General features: G+C 36.0%; 1 protein-coding gene across 9 annotated transcripts in view; it reads left to right on the top strand.

The window, feature by feature from the left end:
* Positions 1 to 17,285, top strand: part of LRRFIP2 (LRR binding FLII interacting protein 2) — a 56,728-nt gene that overhangs the window by 13,412 nt on the left and 26,031 nt on the right. For 8 of the 9 annotated variants that reach the window (XM_066323263.1, XM_066323257.1, XM_066323276.1 and 5 more), the window contains one exon: positions 5,604 to 5,690. In XM_066323263.1, coding sequence (XP_066179360.1) covers positions 5,604 to 5,690 — 87 coding nt within the window. Of the gene's footprint in view, positions 1 to 5,603; positions 5,691 to 15,755; positions 16,181 to 17,285 lie in introns of those variants that run through there. The other variant, XM_066323252.1, reaches the window with a different exon arrangement.

Below are 17,285 nucleotides of genomic sequence, written 5' to 3' on the forward strand. Positions count from 1 at the left end.
ATGCTATTGCCTTGATTTCATGAGAAAGTATGGAGATAAGGGCCAAAAGCATGGAAATGAGAATACAGAAGAACTGAGCAGCAGAAGGAATCATAGAATGGTTTGGATTGAAAGGGACCTTACAGATCATCTAATTCCAGCCTCCCTGCCATGCGGACAGAATACTTTGTTTTCTTAACGAGAAAAGATGGAATTAAGTTGCTGTACGTGGTTATTTATTAAGAATTGCGGTGAACATTTTTAAAATGCTTGCCCTGATGCTTAGCCAGAGCCGGCAGGGTGTCCTAGTGCCCTTCCACGCAGCTGTGACAGACAAGGAGCAGTAGGTCCTGCAGCAGGGGCAGTCGGTGCCCTCACCACTGCCATTTGGTGGAAGAAGCAAAATGCTTCTTAACCGGGCCTCCTACGCTGGAAACTGCAGGACTGACTATCTCTTGGCAGAGAGAGAAATGAGTTCTATATTGTATGTATACATTAGCCCGTGGTGACAAAATAACTCTTAATTTTTTCACAGGTGAATTACATTTTGAGATAGCCTATATTTTAACCTTATGAAGCCTTTATGCTGAATCTGAGCTAATTAAAGAGTCACCTTATCCAGAGTATAAAAATCAAAAATAAAATACTATTTCTTTCTAGTAAATTCCTTCTTGCAGACAAGAAAAGGAAAAATATGCCTATCTTCACTATGGAGATAGATGTTATGCTTCTCCTTATTCAACATGGAGGGAAGCCTCTATTGTATCAATTCTGTCTTAATGTCATACTGCTTACCTGGTAAAAACATGATGATTGCTATGAAGATGGTTGCTATAAAAAAAATACATCAGAGAGGAGAAAATCCAGACTCAGTCTTTACAAAGGTATTCAAGTTAAAGTCTCATCTTTGTTTTCTTCTTTCTTTCTTGCAAAAAATATCTTCGATTTAACTGAAAAACTACATTATCCTTGAAAGTTGAGATAAGAGTTTCCAAAAGATTGTGTTAGATTATATATTTAAAAACAAAGATGAAAAAATTGAAGTAGAGATGGCTTCCTAAATGACTAGAAATAATTTATAACAATTGGTTTTTAGGTGAAAATCAGGAAAGCGACTGTGTCAACTCCTGGAAGAAGAACATTGTCTTGCTACTTCTATATTTACTAAATGTATGCAATAAAGTAAACCAAAGTGAATACTGCTGTAAGGTACTGCTGAACTGCTTGAAAACAGCCAGAATAATAATCTTCTAGAATGAAATGCTTTTTATGCAGATATAAGGAAACATTGCTCTTTTTTTCTGTTGTTCATGTAAAGAACAAAAAATGGTATCTATTTTGAAATAAGGAATTTCAGAACTCAGTGGTGAACAGATTGCTTTGTTTTGTTACTTAGACCAAAGCTAATACCCAAAGAAATACAGGATTGGTTTAAAACCACAAATTTGTCCTAGAGTAGAAGGTAAATATGAGTAGTATGACTGTGTTCATATACAAAAGAATTTAGAGATTTAGTTATAAATTAATATTTTATTAATTAGTCCTGTTTTTCTTACCCAAGCAAAGTTGCAAGGACGTCTTCTTTGTTTCCTTGTTTTCCTACCCAGTTTCTTTGGTTATGAAGATCTCCTCTGTAGTCTATGTATATCCTTTTTTGATCAATTCTCTGAATAAATTTCATGCTGAATTATTGTATCTTTACCTACAGGCTGTTTGCCCTCTAGATTTTATAACATTCTTTCCATTTAAGCCACAAGCATAAGTGTACCAGGTTTAAAAACTTCATATCTTATTTGCAGTTAAAGTCTTCAAGAAAATTCAGCTATCCCATTTCTTTTTATCAGTTCAAAGTTCCCTTAGGAAGCTTCTGAAATAGTGTCAGAGTTCCTAGATCTTGGACAATGCACTGTTGTATTTTTACTTCAGAAAAATAGGAACTTGGTATGTTAAATCACTTTTTAATAAGCTGTACTTCACAACTATATAATATTACACCATTATAATTATCATAATATTATTTTATTAATATTTACATATACTATTATTGATAATATATTTATTATTTTATATAATATTTATTAATGTGTGTCTGGTCTAAGGACTATATAGAGAATAACGACCAGTGAAACTGAAATCAATACTGTAGTGGCCAGTCTATCCTTTTCTAAGATGGGACTTTGTTTAATGATAAGGGTGTAGAAAGCAATCTGTATTGGCTCCCAAGTTACTATGAGCAAGGGATAGTATTGGTATTCTCTCTCAAATCAAATACTAGTTGAATTGAAAAGCATGATAACGCAACTGCCTTTACTTTTGCTGGTTTATTCAAAAAAGTTAAAATTAGTAGACTAGTGTTTCTGTGTTGCTTCTATAGTCTAAGCTTTATCCAAAGCTACTGTGGCTCTACGTGTTCTTTAGCAGATATTTAATGACTTTATTTCAATCTAGCTGATGAATTTTATTGTTAAGGATTTGTAGGTGATAATTTGTTTCACAACTTTCATGGGCTTTTTCAGTAAGGCAATAGAGTAAATAGAAGCACCCAGGAAGAAAACTATGTCCTTTTGAATTACGGTTGTTTCTCTATTATTGTTAATTTTAAATTTCAATAACGTAGCTATGAAGAATTGTGTGACTGATACATTGGTAGCATGAGGCCTGTGCTCTAACAGATCTGCTGAGAATTAAGAATTACTCGGTATTACGGCTTTCTAATGGTACTATAATTTGTCTTTTGCTCTGAGGTATGGTAAAGGAAGCCTGAAAACTGTCCTTTTAGTTAACTTGCCAAGTTTTTTGTCTTTTTTGAGAATGTGTGCTTTCTAGAGGAATCTAGTTGGCTCAGATTAAAAATTAATGTAATATTAAGCCATTTCTTAAAAAAAATCTCTAAGCACATAAGATTTTCTTCCATTTTAGGCACCTATTTTATGATAAATGTTTGTAAATTCACTTGTATTTTATCAAGGGTTTAGTAAATTGGATTGTGACTTATTTAGTGAATTGGAGCTTCCCTTTTACTGTAGGATTTTAAAGTTAGATCTTTGGTGTAGGACTAGGAGAGAGTGGTGAAATGTGAATCGATTTTTAGCATTGATCAGTAAACCAATTAACTTTGTATCTTTAAAAGTAAAGCCTTGTCAGAGCATAAAGGCCAAATGCATCTATCTTCTTTTTTATAGACAAAACTAAACCCAAACATATCAGCTCGAGTCCTTTTTCCTTCTTTGCTGCATACCTGCCTGTTTTACAGTCTCTATGTGACAGAACAACAATGGCCTACAAATAGAAGTACTTCTGTTGCATGGAAATTTCCTTCCTTTGCTTGTGTGTTGTTGTCAGGTAGAAAGAAGAGTAGCTTTATGCTGCTTCATAAAAAAGATCCCATTATGGTGGTCAAGAGTTGGCACAGCCTTGGAATTGTTTTATCTGCATATGCAAAATAAAGAAAAAATAGTCTTCATGAGTCATTTGGAATTAACACAAACTATTTTGAGTAATAAAGCTATAGCGACTCTGCCTTCTGTTTTGTCATTATTTGATATTGTTGTGCCTGTAGTTTAATCATAACTTAAAGTTAAGCTCAAAGTTATATACCTGTTTCATTTTCCTGAAGCACAGTAAAATAGGTTTATAGGTTTCCAGTGTTTTACATAAACATTTGCTGTGACAGTGGCAAAAGCAGGGAAAATCCTATCCTTAATCAAAAGCAAAAACTTTTTGATTTTACATTTTAAGAACTTTTATAATTGGTTGGTTGGTAGGAGTTCTGATTTTTTTAGCTGCTGCTGATCCTCAAAAGCTTTTAATTAACTGTCCAGGTTTGGAAAGGGAAAGCTAGAGCCTCCTTTGAAATGGAGAATGTAAGCCCCCTCCCCCCAATTATTATAATTTTGAAATTAACAGGCTTTCAGGCAAAGATAGGGGAAATAGGAATAAGACTTCTTTACTAGGAATATTAAAAATAAAAATGTAGTAGTACAAAAAAAGCAAACAAAAAAGAAAACACTGACAGAATCAGAATACGCCCCAACATTGGTCAAGGTGTTCATAGCAGTCCATTTAGGTCCTGGAGTGACAGATTGGTTCTGTTGGAGTTGAGGTTATCCTGTAGAAGGGTGTAGTTTTCTCTGAAGGTCCAGTGATGGTGAAATGGGTCCAGTCTTCCTCTGGGAATCCAGTGGAAAACAGGCTGTCCTGGTGTTCCGAATCTCAGGTTTTATCCAGGTAGAATGCTTGACTCCTCCCACTGGGTAGAGCATCTCACAATGGAATGATGTAATTTTATCAGTCATGCAGTGAGCCTTAATGCCCCATTAACAGAAGATATTAGCCCCTGGAAGGAGGATGGGTTGTGGAAGAGATAAAAAACACTGCCCTACCTTGTTTTAACAGCTGGTCCATTAACATAAGACTCCCTCCCCCCTCAGAGTTATGAGGAATGGGTCATAGAAGAGATAAAGAAAAACACCTCCCCAGCCAGTTTCAACAGATGGCAATAGAATACATACTTTTGGTGAAATCTTGCATTGCAGCCAAAGAGGTTAACATTACATAGACAGCTGGAATCTTTGGTGGAAAACCTGTCTTCAGTGGTTTAATATTTAAAGAATTTGAGAGAATTTTTGTCAACTCATTATTCAGACATTAAAAAACTGACCTTATGCTTTCCTCAAACTTTACCTGTATGGCAAAATTTATTCCCTCTTATTCCCAGGGCTCTTTAATACCTTAATCAATGATAGTGTCAGTGGGATTGAGTGTACCCCTCAGCAAGTTTGCATATCTGTGAAGCAGTGGTGCAGTTGGCACAACAGGAGGATGGGATGTCATCCAGGGCCACCTGGACAAATTTGCGCCCATGAGAACCTCTTCAAGTTCAACGAGTTCAAGTACAACATACTGCACATCAGTCAGGGCAATCTCAGATGTGAGTCCAGATTGGGAGAAATTGTTGATGGCTATGAAGATGCTTGAAGGAATGAAGCACCTCACCTATAAAGAGAGGCTGAAAGAGCTGAGGTTGTTCAGCCTGAAGAAGATATGGATTTGGGGTGACCTCGCTGTGACCTTCCAGTACCTGAAAGGGGCTTATGAAAAATAGGGAGAATGACTTTTTTTACACAAGCAGATAGCGTTAGGATACAGGGCAATGTATGGTTTTAAACTAAAAGAGAGTAGGTTTAAATTAGATGTTAGGAGGAAATTCTTGCTGGGGGTGTGGTGAGGCACTGAACAGGCTGGCCAGAGAAGTTGTGGAAGTCCCATCCCTGAAACTCTTCAAGGCCACATTGGATGGGCAATTGAACGACCTGATTTAGTTGATGGCACCTGGATTGGGGCTTTGAAATCAGATGATCTTTTAGGTCACTTTACACCCAAGCCATTCTATGACTTTTTTAATGAACGTCTGATTCTTTCAACTAGCGATGCTATCTTTAAAGAGTTAGATACATATTCTTTTTGAAATTTAATTTTTTATTACTTCTGTATTATGGTGTTAAAATCTCAGTGTGTACTTGTGAAGATGTTAAAGCCTTAAGGTCTACTTGTGAAGAGATTGAGTACTCAAGCTATTATTCAAAAATCTTTTTTAAAACTAATTATTTTCCATCTGCTTGTAGGCAGAAGCCAGACTTGCAGCAAAACGGGCAGCTCGAGCAGAAGCAAGAGATATACGTATGAGAGAGCTGGAGCGACATCAAAAGGAGGTAGTATAACTCACCAGGAATTATTGCAAATCTTTACAAAAATTTATAATGTATTTTATTTTTCCACTTTCATACGATTTTGTCTTTTAGGGTAATTCAATTTTATGTGAGTATTTTCAGCATTAGAATTGGACTATACTGAAAGGATTCACAGTAAATACCTGTTGTCAAGGGTTTTTTAAAAAAAATTATTAAAATGGGGTAATATTTACACATACTGTTGTGTGCTGCTCCACACGTTTCTCCTAAAAAGAGTTTACATTTCTTGAGAAAAAAATCCTAGCAACAGGTTTTTGGCCGTTTGGTTGTTAAATAGTTGTTGCATTTAATTCTGTGTTTGACATTGCATGTAAAACACTGAGAATTTATTATTTATCGTGATTACACTCAAGTCCATCTAATGCTCATACTTAGTTGTTGTGGGTTTTTTCTTTCCTGTGGTAATAAGCTAAATATGCAAAACATTTTTTGCCTTAATTTTATATGGTTCTCATTGCGCACACAGTTTCAGTTTTTGAACTGCTATAGATACTTGCTATTACTCTGAAGATTACATGGCAATTATGTAGATCTATCTGAGTTTTCAATTCAGGAATCCAATCTTATGTGGTGACTGTAATTTGTACTGTAAATGTTTTGTTTGGTTTTCTTTTTACATTCTGTAGTTTTCTCAGCATTCATATGATAGAAAATGGGCTCATATCCAGAAGTGGATGGTAGGCTAAAATCACCTGTTCTGCATGGTTTTGCCAATCAGAGAACTAACATAGTATTTTGGAGGAAGTAATTTACTAATGGTTTGCTGTCTGTCATTTCAAAGTGTTATGTATTTTTTATATATATACACACACATATACATATAAATGATATGTGAATGTGGTTCAATTACATATTTACATAGCCTAACCCTCGCCTGACTCACTGTTCCCTCGGGTCCTGTCACTGGTCACCACAGAAGAGAGATCAGGGTCTGCCTCTCTACTTCCCCTTGTGAGGATGTTGAATACCACGACGAGGACTCCCCTCAGTCTCCTCCAGGCTGAACAGACAGCGTGACCTAAGCTGCTCCTTGTTCAGCTTCCCCTCCAGCCCCTTCACTGTCTTGGTTGCCCTTTTTTGGGTGTTCTCTAATAGTGGTGATGCTGTGCCTGATGCTTCCCAGGGCATGGTTTGCTCTCCTGGCTGTATGGGCACTCACATTTAACTTGCCATCAACCTGGATCCCCAGGTCCCTTTCCGTGGTGCTTGTGTCTCCAGTGTCTTGTTCCCTTAGTCCATCTGTACATCCAGGGTTGCCCCATCCCAGATGCAGAATCCAGCATTGCCCTTGTTAAACTTCATATGTGTTGGAGGTTAGGATTTGTTCAATTTTTTTCTTTCTTAGGCAATTTCTCTCCCGTTTGTTACCTAAGAGACTGGAACAATGGATATTTAAGAGAAACAAAGTGGGAGTGGGGAGGGGAAGGAGTGCAGTTAGCTGCAGTCTCTTAGCTGAGGTGCTTTCTCTTTGGAAGTGCAGAGGTACCGTGAGTGTTTGGCTGTGGGATGAGGGGCTGGGCTTACCCCTTGCTCTCTTTCACTCTCAGTTTTGGAGGGGAGAGAGTTGGGCTGCTGCTGCGGGGAGAATTTGCTGTCAATGCAGAGTTCTGTCATGCACTGCTTTTCCTTACCATGGGTGAGCCTTTGCTTGTAAGAACAGCTGTTGAAGTGGGACCTTTTCAACACCTGATCTCACTGGAAAGGACCCTCAGCATCTACTCGGGTGCTGCAGGGGAAAACCCAGAACCCTGACTCCCATCCTCCTTCTGAGGGAGCATCTTCTGGATGCTTACGGCAGCTGCTTGCAGAAGGCAGTCTTCCTCTGCCCAGTGCTGCTGTTTTCTGCTGCTGCTTTGAGCTTTTTGCTACACTTTAACAGGACATCTCCTGCCCTCAGAGATACCCTGTAGCTCCTGGTCCAGCTCTGGAGTTTCTGCTACAGTTTTTATCACCCCAGCTGTGCCTACCTCTGCTGTTCTAGCCCGCTGCTCCAAGGATCCTGCTGCAATCCATTTCATCATCCAGAGGGGTACTGGGACGAGCTGCCCCCTCGTGAGTGAGTTTGTAAAGGAAGTCCCTTTCTTTCTCTCCTGACGGCTCTGCTGCCGTTACCCACATGGAGAGAGCTGTGCTCGTGCCACAGTGCCCCCTGCAGCCGTGGGGGATTCACCGCACCTGCCCTGCCTGGCCAGGAGCCACCAGCACTCCTGCTGGCTGTGACTGTAACTACACCAAAGGGGAAAGTGCCTGCAGCCGAGGGAAGGCTGTCACTGGGTTTCCACTTCTGTTTGTTGTTGCTGCCGGTGAGGTTGTTTATTTGCCTTGTTTTATATATATATGTACACAAGTATATATGTAATACACATGAAAAGAACTATTATTCTTTTTCCTATATCTTTGCCTGACAGCCCCGTAATGTCAAAGTTATCATAATTTGGAGGGAAGAGGGTCACATGTTCCATTCCAAGGGAGGTTCCCATCTTCCTTGGCAGGCACTGTCTTTCAAACCAAGACACTATTTTTGATGCTTACCCATCTCTCTGATTTGCCAAGGTCTTGCTCTGGGGCCTCCCTGCCCTCGAGCTTCTCTTGTTGAATTCTACATCTAAGTACATTATGAGGAGACCTGGGCCTAAGATGAGCCTGTAGAACTCCAGTGATCTAAAGCCAGTTTGATGTCACCCCATTCACTTCAACCCTTTGTGCTCAACCTGTGATCCAGTTGGTCACTGATTGCATTCGTGGTTATCCAGCTGTGAGCAGACCACTCTGTCTAGGAGGATCCTGTGAGAGACAGTATCAAAAGCTTTGCTGAAGTAAAAAAGGATACAATCTACTGACTTTCCTAGGTCACCCTGTTGCATAACAAAATGAGGTTCGACTCAGTTTTCCCCTCATGAAGCCATACTGGCTGTGACTAATGACTGAGTTGTCTCCCAGGTGTTTTTCAGTACCTCCTAGAATAGGATTTTTCATGATTTTACCTGGCACTGGAGTGAGACTGACTTAATTGCAATGTTTCTTTAGAGGGTTCCTTTCTCAAACTTAATTTGCCTCTTTAAAGGGTATATGGGAGATGTCAGGGGTTATTCTGGCTTTTAGGAATGTGTTCACTGTGGGAATGTTTTGAATAACCAAGATTTAAGTAATACACAATAAGACTGGCCATCATTTCAAATAGTGAAAACCACAATTACAGTTAATCTCTGTTGAGAAATCCAAGGAATGTCATTAGAATTTTATTTGCAAAGTGGTATTGACTCTTTATTGTCTCTTTGCCTATCTGATATTTGTGCACACGTTCGTTCTTATGTTCTCAAGATCAACACAGTTTCTGTATTTCTTGGCGGAGTGTACCTTTGAAGGTTTTTTTGCTTAAGATCAAGGGTTTCCAGAACGTAGAGCATAGATTGTATTTGTGAGGAATCTCACTCAAAATTAATGGCACTCAACTGAATGCCACCTTACTTTTTGCAGTCCTAAGAGGTACATCTGCTGCAGGAGATCTCTGAACAGATGTGCAATCCTTTCCTAGACTGGGAGATGTAACCTCTGTATTGGATAACATGCATAATTCCAACTTGAACTTTTAGAAATCAAACTTGATAGATACCAGCAGCAGCTATCTCTTTGCCATAGGTCCTGTAGTGCATAATCCTTCAATCTGAATACGCTGAACACTTAACATAGGCTTTCTATTTTCTGATGGAATGTCGTCGAGGGGCTCGTTACCCACCAGTTAAGAGGAATCTTAATAAGTAGCAAACTCTCTTCTTGCCTGCTGCAGATATTACTAAGAGGTACTTGTCCATTTAGACCAGAGATACAAGGAATGGCAATGATCTAACTATATTGTGTTGAAAAGTTAAATAGCATGAACATTCATTTTAAACCTTAAAACAAACAGTATAGAAAGGAAGACTAAAATGTCACTATGAAATGAACCTACCCTCTCCCCATGGCAATTCTCTGGCAGAGTTTTAAATAAGCCTGTTGAATACTGAAGAGTCATAAAATAGTTTTAAACAAACTAATGTATCCAGGCAAGCTGCAGAGGATAACCATGTGACCATAAGCAATACGAAAGCTAGTTTTATGGGTATCTTTAATCTGGAGGCAAAACCTTTAATTCTATAAATTACTGGCTTACAACCTTTAGAATAGTTCAAAATGTTGAAAACTGTAGGAAATAAGTAAATTAAGGAAGAATGCCTATCTTTAGAACTGTGTAGTAGCCTCCAAATGGGATGGTTTTTAAATTAAGGTTATTCTTAACTGTAATAATTTGAGGTGCTTATGACACGTGAAACATGTTTTAATTTTAAATTAGTTGTGGTTTTTGTCTTGCTTCTTTTCTCATATTTTCTTGGGTGAAGCAAAATGAACATTCTCTCATCTTTCAACAGAATAAGATATATTAATATGCCTTAGCTAGTTGTCATCACTCAGATTTTTATCAGTTGAGTTTATTATTTTCACAGTCACTGTAGAGTAAAACTAGCTGTAGAACTTAAAGTTGATCAATTTGCTCTAAGAAGCTTTGGTCTAAAGAGAAGAAAATGCAAAATATGTATGAGGCAACTGAGAATGATAATTTCTATTACGGCTAAAATAACTTTGTAAATTACTTAAAATCTGAATGTAGTAGTTATATGGTACATTTCTTACTAGTGTACTTGTAATTTTGTAAAGCTCTCTATTTTCCCTTTAATTTCTCAATTTAAACAATTTTGTGCTTTTTTCTGCATTAATATATTAATCATAAGAAAGAGTAACTAACGACTGAGCAGTAATTATAAATTATATTAACCTGCCTTATTTACATCCCCTAATGTAATATCTTGGCATGATTACTTAAATCAGGTGAAATAAGCTCTTGTGACTTGAATGAGTTTACTTGCCGTGGATTATTCAAAATGACATATAGCATTAAAAGTGCTAACTGCATGTTGCTCACTTTGGCTTCCTGGTATTGTGTCATGGGGTTTTTTCCTTTCTTATGAAATAACTACATTTCTTCTTTCTCAGGAAGATGCAGAGAGGGCCAGAAACTCTCACCAGTCCAGTCGACATTCACATTTGGTTTGTGTTCAAGCTGTGTACTTCTTTTTGATCATGGCCTTCAGAAACCAAACCAAAGGAGAAAAAGATTTGGGTTCTGGTTTCTTTTTCTAGTGGAGAGGATGAATCTTCAAGTGTCTTAAGTATTTGCAGTTTTAGTAATTTTAAGTCACATTTAATGTTTAAGTTCATCTAGTACTTTATTTCCATCAATGTTAACAAGGTAGTTTATTTTTATATGTTTCAGTTTTCCAGTCTTTTCTTGCACTTTGAGTGCTACTGTGTTCTGTAGTATTTGTGAAAGAAAAGGTACAAGTACCTTAAGATACAATTTGCAGAAAAGTTTGGTATGATACTAGATTCTCTTTCTTTGAGAAGGTGGGAATATATTATTCATTAATGGCAAAATATTTAGCTGAATGATGAAAGATATCCCAAAGACTATTGACAGAAATATTTATTGTATAGGCTCTTCTATATAATTTTTGGGCAATATGTCTGTTGCTACAGAACATTTTTATTGAGGTTATGTTAACATTTTCCTGGTCTTGGATCTGCGTAGAAATCAGCTGGTCATTGATCTGGGTATATAGGCCAGGAAAAGGACAAATTACTAAAATAAAAGTGTTGTTTTTATGTATTTTGGAAGTTGGAATGAGCTGTTTCTTTGTGTGACTTTCAAAAAAGGTGATTGCTAAGAGGTCTTTGCAATTAAATGTAGTTTTCGCTTAACTGAATTTTGTATACTGTCATGCGAGTCCTAGTGTTAAGTGTTTCTGCAATTTGCTGCACAGGTATTTTTACCAAATAATTTTGAACAGTAAATGCTTTATCAAGAAAACATGTAAAATATGCTATGTGCAGCTTTTAGAAACTTGTGAGCTGATATAGATTTTGTCAGATCTGCTCTTTTCTTGGCTGACATAGCAAATATGCTAAGATAGAGATTAAGTAATTGGTTGTTGTCTAAACAAGAGGGTTTGAATTGGGCAGATAACTCATTTGTGGGGGGTCTTACTTGGAATTTCTTTGACTGCCTTGGTAGTTTTCTGTCATTCAGTGAAGAGTAATACAATTACATTTAAAAATTTATTTCATATCCTGACATATTTTTATACTTCCATTCTCAAGAGTCAGTGCATCTTACAGGAACAGAGCAAGTACCTCCAAAAGGAGAGATCTTGCAGTGTGTAACCTGGAATGAGTATGCATTTATTTAGAATGTGATGTGCTCACATTGTAACATTTTCTGTGTCTAGTTACCAAAGCAGTAGCTTGGTGAAAGCATTTTATAGAAAATGGCATTAATGGGACTGCTGCAATGATTGATGTAATCAAGCACTTTGTGATAGCAAATGTGAGAGCTGAAAGAGAGTGCTAAATGAAGTTATCTTCAAGACAACACTTACAGGTGTGAATGGAATTCATCTCTTCTGTTGCTCTCTTCCATTGTCCATAGTAGAGAAGTAAAATAAAACAGAAAAGGGTTGGCCATCAGACTTGATAGGTACAAACATGTTGAAATTTACAACAGGAAGTATTTTTCTCTTTTTATGATGTGATTTTAGAAGTACAGATATTTTGCCTTTTCAGTAATGGGTATTTCTTTGTATTTTGTGGAATTCCTAGTTTAGGCAAGTTAAACATTATTTAGTAGATTGTTAAAAGCTAAAAAAAGAAGTAAGTTATAAGGTATATATTAACTTATAAGCAAATTTGAAATCTAAATCCAGGGAAATTCTGGTGTTAATTTGATGTCTAGAAGAAATTCGCAGATGTAAGAATAGACAAATTTTTTTTTTCTTGCAATTCTCTCATTACTCCTCATTTTGAAAGTTACACTGCACAATACTCTAGCATGCTACTACTCTATAATGTAATATTTTCAAATTACCTTCAGTCTCTTTTTTCTGTTGTGTTACAAGTAGGCTTAGTTTGACGTTAAATTATATTTTGTATTTGCTTATTACCTACAGTCAAAACACCTGTGAAATTTTTAAATGAACTGGAAAAAGCCATGCTTGTTGTGAAAATTTTAGTTTTCTAAGTTAAAAAAAAAGTATAAACTTCACAAATTTTGCTGTTGCTGAGTGACAAGAAACATGGGACACTGGCTAAACTATTATTATGAAGCTGATTTTATTAGTATTCTTAAAAGCTGCCAAATCTGATAGATTCCCTTTCTCTTTACACACATCTGGCCCTTTCATCACACTCTTCCTTCTTTTTCACACACTTGCTCCACCTGAAAACACTTAATCCCTCTATCCTCACCTTTAATTCCTCCCTGATCTCAAAATACTCTTTTCCCTTCCTCCTGTAAAGTCTTTAATGTTCTGTACCTTGTAGGCAGTGACCTTCCTGAGCCTGTAAGGTGCCCTGGAAAGTCATTGCATCATGATGAGTTGCACAGCTCAACAAGGATGATCCTTTAGAGTGCTTTGCCCATGTGGAGATGAGCCTTCTGTTACATAACCTTGTAAATGCTGTCTCAGTTAAATGAAATCTACCATATCAGACTTGTCTTCATTATTTAAAATTCTGTTACTAAAATGACATGAAATATTTCACATAGCATAGTGCTGTCCAAAATTATCTCACTTTTCATTATTGAGATGCAGCTGGGGAAAAAGATTAATTTTTATTAAGTGGTCCAGCCTCAGAAAGCACTTCAGATCTGGATAAGTGGACATTCCTTCATGTTTAAGTTTTCATAATTAGTGGAATATGGTTTTTTTGTATTTTTCCTGTAAGTCTTCTTAGTCATTCTTTGAAAAGAAAGTATTTTTTTAACGTTGTGATTTTCACTTTGTTTAATTTTATTTTACTTTAGTATGGCAACACCATGGGTAGATCTGCGAGATACTTGGTCCTTCTGTGTTAATACTTTGCATGTATTTGAGTGAAGACTGGTTTTGTGCTTTGTTTCTAAGGTGTAATGGTACTAATTAGTGACTTTAAATTCTTGACTTTAAAAAGTCTGTAACTTTGTGCTATCACATATTCAGACCTAGAATAGTTTTATAATTCTAACACTTCCTGTAAATTACATGTATAAATTTTTTCAGGGAGAAAAGACAACTGTCTTATAGTAAACACTTTCTAGTATTTAGTTGTTATTTCTAAACTTTGTAGTGAAGTGACATGCAGATTGAAGGATAGACTTGAAGGACATCCCTAGGGGAAAAAAGTGTATATGCATCAATTTGTATTCTCCATTATCACATAGAAACTTTAACTTAATCTAATGGAAAGTTATTTCAGTCCAGAGAAAGAGCAGCTGGTTTTTATACTTTTCTTCAAAGACTTCTTCCATATTTTGATGAAGTGATAGTTATTGCATCATATTCTCAGTGGTGTTATGCCACATAAGATCCATGTGTTTATTAACAAAAGGCTACCATTAAGTACCACCAAAAGGAATATGTAAGCAGCTTAAAAAGCTGTTTGTTTAAACAACATTATCTGAATTAGCTACCAGATAGGCAAGCACAATATAGTGCTTAACTTAGTCTGTATTATTAAGCTTTTTTAGTTTGTTTATTGGTTTAATTTTTTTTTTTGGTGGAATGTGTGCACTAGCTTTTGGCCAAGCCTATGTTAATGAGAATAGGGTTGATTATAGTTCCACTTACCACTTCTTTTTAACACAGTGATAGAAGCACGGCCTATTTTTTCTAATTATGTAGTTAGAATTTCCTTTGTTGTTTCTGTTTTAGATGATAAAACCCTTAAATCCTTATGTCTGTCTTCTTTATATTTTAAGATTGAAGATATGAAGATGCTGTTATTATAGTGGTATTAATTCTCTAAATTTTATTCTTAGAGTCATGCTTACAATTAATCTCAAAGTTCAAGACAGAAAGCTCTTTATCCCCTAAAGGTTTATTGTTTAGTTTTCCAGTATAATATTCATTATAAATATACTAAGTGTGTAGATTCATGGATAAATTTGTTAGCTTCCTGACATTTGCATTAATGTTTTTACGGAAAAAAATCCTCATATTGATCAGATTCTGACCTGAATTTGTTTTTGAAACTGTGTTCATATCAGTGTGATGTATTCATATAGCATCAATGGAATCAGCTGAATAGAAATCTTGTTCTGCTAGAGGCCTGGAAATGGCCCTTGGAACTGTTTAAAGGCAGCACTTCTCTGGACTGAAGTTTATTCAGTCCGGATGGAGATACGTGTTCTATTACTCCCACTTATCCCCTATCACATAGCTAGAAACATTTAAAATGTAGATACACAGCAGATTGAATTTGCCATATTAATCCAGTATTGAGAAAGGCATGGGAATTATTGTGATTGTGCAGAAACTATTCTAGAAAGTTCAGTGTTTAACATGTGAATATAGTGTCAATAAATGAAATATTTTGTATGTAATTTTTCAGACAGGTTTTGGTACTGACGAATTAGCAATTGTATTAGGCATTGAGGGTATCAGAAGGTTAGTGGATGTTTGTGTTGAGACTAGGTTGAAGTAATTTTTATTTACTTACTATTATATTACAGCATTTCTCCATGTGCTTTTGAAGTGCTGTTTTCCTGTTCCTGTAGTTCCTATACAAATGATTAATATGAATATTTCTGCTTTTTGTTGCCTATTGAAATAAGAGTGCCTGCTGTGTTGTGCAGGCACTACTTTTTGCTGTGTTTTTATTTATCTGGTTGTTCTTTTTTGTGTATGTGTATGAATTTTTTGCCTCACCTGTGCATATATATTCAATTTGTGTAGACAGTGTCAAAACCCAACAGAAATAAGTCAAAGTATAATTGCTAGACTTTTGGTATGTAAAGAGTAGTGGTAGGGTACAAGCTATGCTGGTGTCACATAAGCATTCAGCCCAAATTCAATTATTAGGGATTTCTGTCCTTCTCTCTCTCCAAAATGCTTTGATTCATGATGATATCTAATGGGAAAAAGATTAACTAAATAATTGTACTAATTATTAGCAAGTCTTTTCAAATATTTTTTTCAATGTATTTCTTGCTGCACTTGTCAAGCTTTTTGAGTTTTCTTTTTTATTATGGAGGAAAAATACCAAAATTATTTATTATTTTGTTTGAGCATGGCATTAGAAATACAGATAATGCTGATATACAGAGTACATGGTAGTTTGGGGGCTTTTATTCTTTACTTGCTTAAGAAGGTTACATGGATTTGGGGTCAACAGTAGGGAAAACTTTACGGTATTCGGCATGAGTTCTTGGCTTGGGAATACTTGGGCAATGTTAAGATAAAAATTTGTTTGCAAGATCTACAGATGCAACCTTTGTTTTCTCTCTTCTTTACTTCCTCACCACTCAGAGTGGAATGTACTATGATCAAAGAAATTATAGCAGCCTGGTATATAGTAAACCAGTTTCTTCCTACCATGTTCGGGTCTGTCTCCTCTTTTTATAATTATTTAATTATTTATGTGAAATACATATTATGTGGTTTTGCTTACTTATGCCATAGGATACTAACATGTCTCTCTATGAAACTTGCAACTGTTACAGTTAAAAATGGTAAGAGTTGTATTTTCTGCTTGTAGCTATTGTGTTTTATAGAATTAATGTATTACATGCAGGTTACTTGGTTCTGCGTGTGAGGTTTTAAATATAAAATAACTTCTGTTTCATTATTCTGTATGATATACAGAAAAGAACCAGCAGCTGTGACAGTTGGTGTATCAAATTCCTATCTTTTAATACCAACAAAAAAAACCAGTCTTAAATGTTTACCACCATTGCTGTACTCTTTTCCATCTTAATATAAATGATAAAACACTGATATGTCACGAGATAAGTAATATCCTCCAGTATCTGCAGCTGTGGTCATGACCAGGCTCAAATAACTAGCTAGAGGAAACGGACATGTTATTTGAGAAGTACTTAATTTTTTCACTCTCTTCCACAAATCTACTTAAAAAAATGCTAGATTAGTTTAATAATGTTTAAATTTATTTCAAAGATAATAGGTTTTCCTGGAGGCTCTCCACTCTTTTCTGAAAGTTTCTGTCTACTATAGATAGACTAAAATTTAGCATTTCAATCTTTAGGACTTCTGTGGAATATAGAGCATAAATAAAAAAAATTATGTATGCGGAAAAAGTATTTCTGACTTGCTCTGTTCTTCACATTATAGTCATCTTCTCTATACAGTGATCCAGTGGCACCAACTAGGAGTTACAGGGTTAGTACAATGTAAAACAATATCTTACTTATCTTTAGATGTTTGAATGGCCCAATATAAATATAAAATTACACTTTTATTCATAGGCGTCTCCTTTAAACACTGGTTTGATAAGACGTATCAGTTTGTTTTGTAAGCACCATTTGCACGATTGCCTTAAATTTGTATTGTATGACCATGAGGCTTGACAATATTACATGTGCATTTTTTGGACATTTTTAGAATTGCATTTTCTCACTGAAGGTGTATCACTTTCTGGAGGCATTGAGTTTAATTTTCTTAACATTGTTAAATTACCTCTAAAGTATTT

Source organism: Sylvia atricapilla, chromosome 1 (assembly GCF_009819655.1).
Source record: "Sylvia atricapilla isolate bSylAtr1 chromosome 1, bSylAtr1.pri, whole genome shotgun sequence".
Taxonomy (NCBI): Eukaryota; Metazoa; Chordata; class Aves; order Passeriformes; family Sylviidae; genus Sylvia; species Sylvia atricapilla.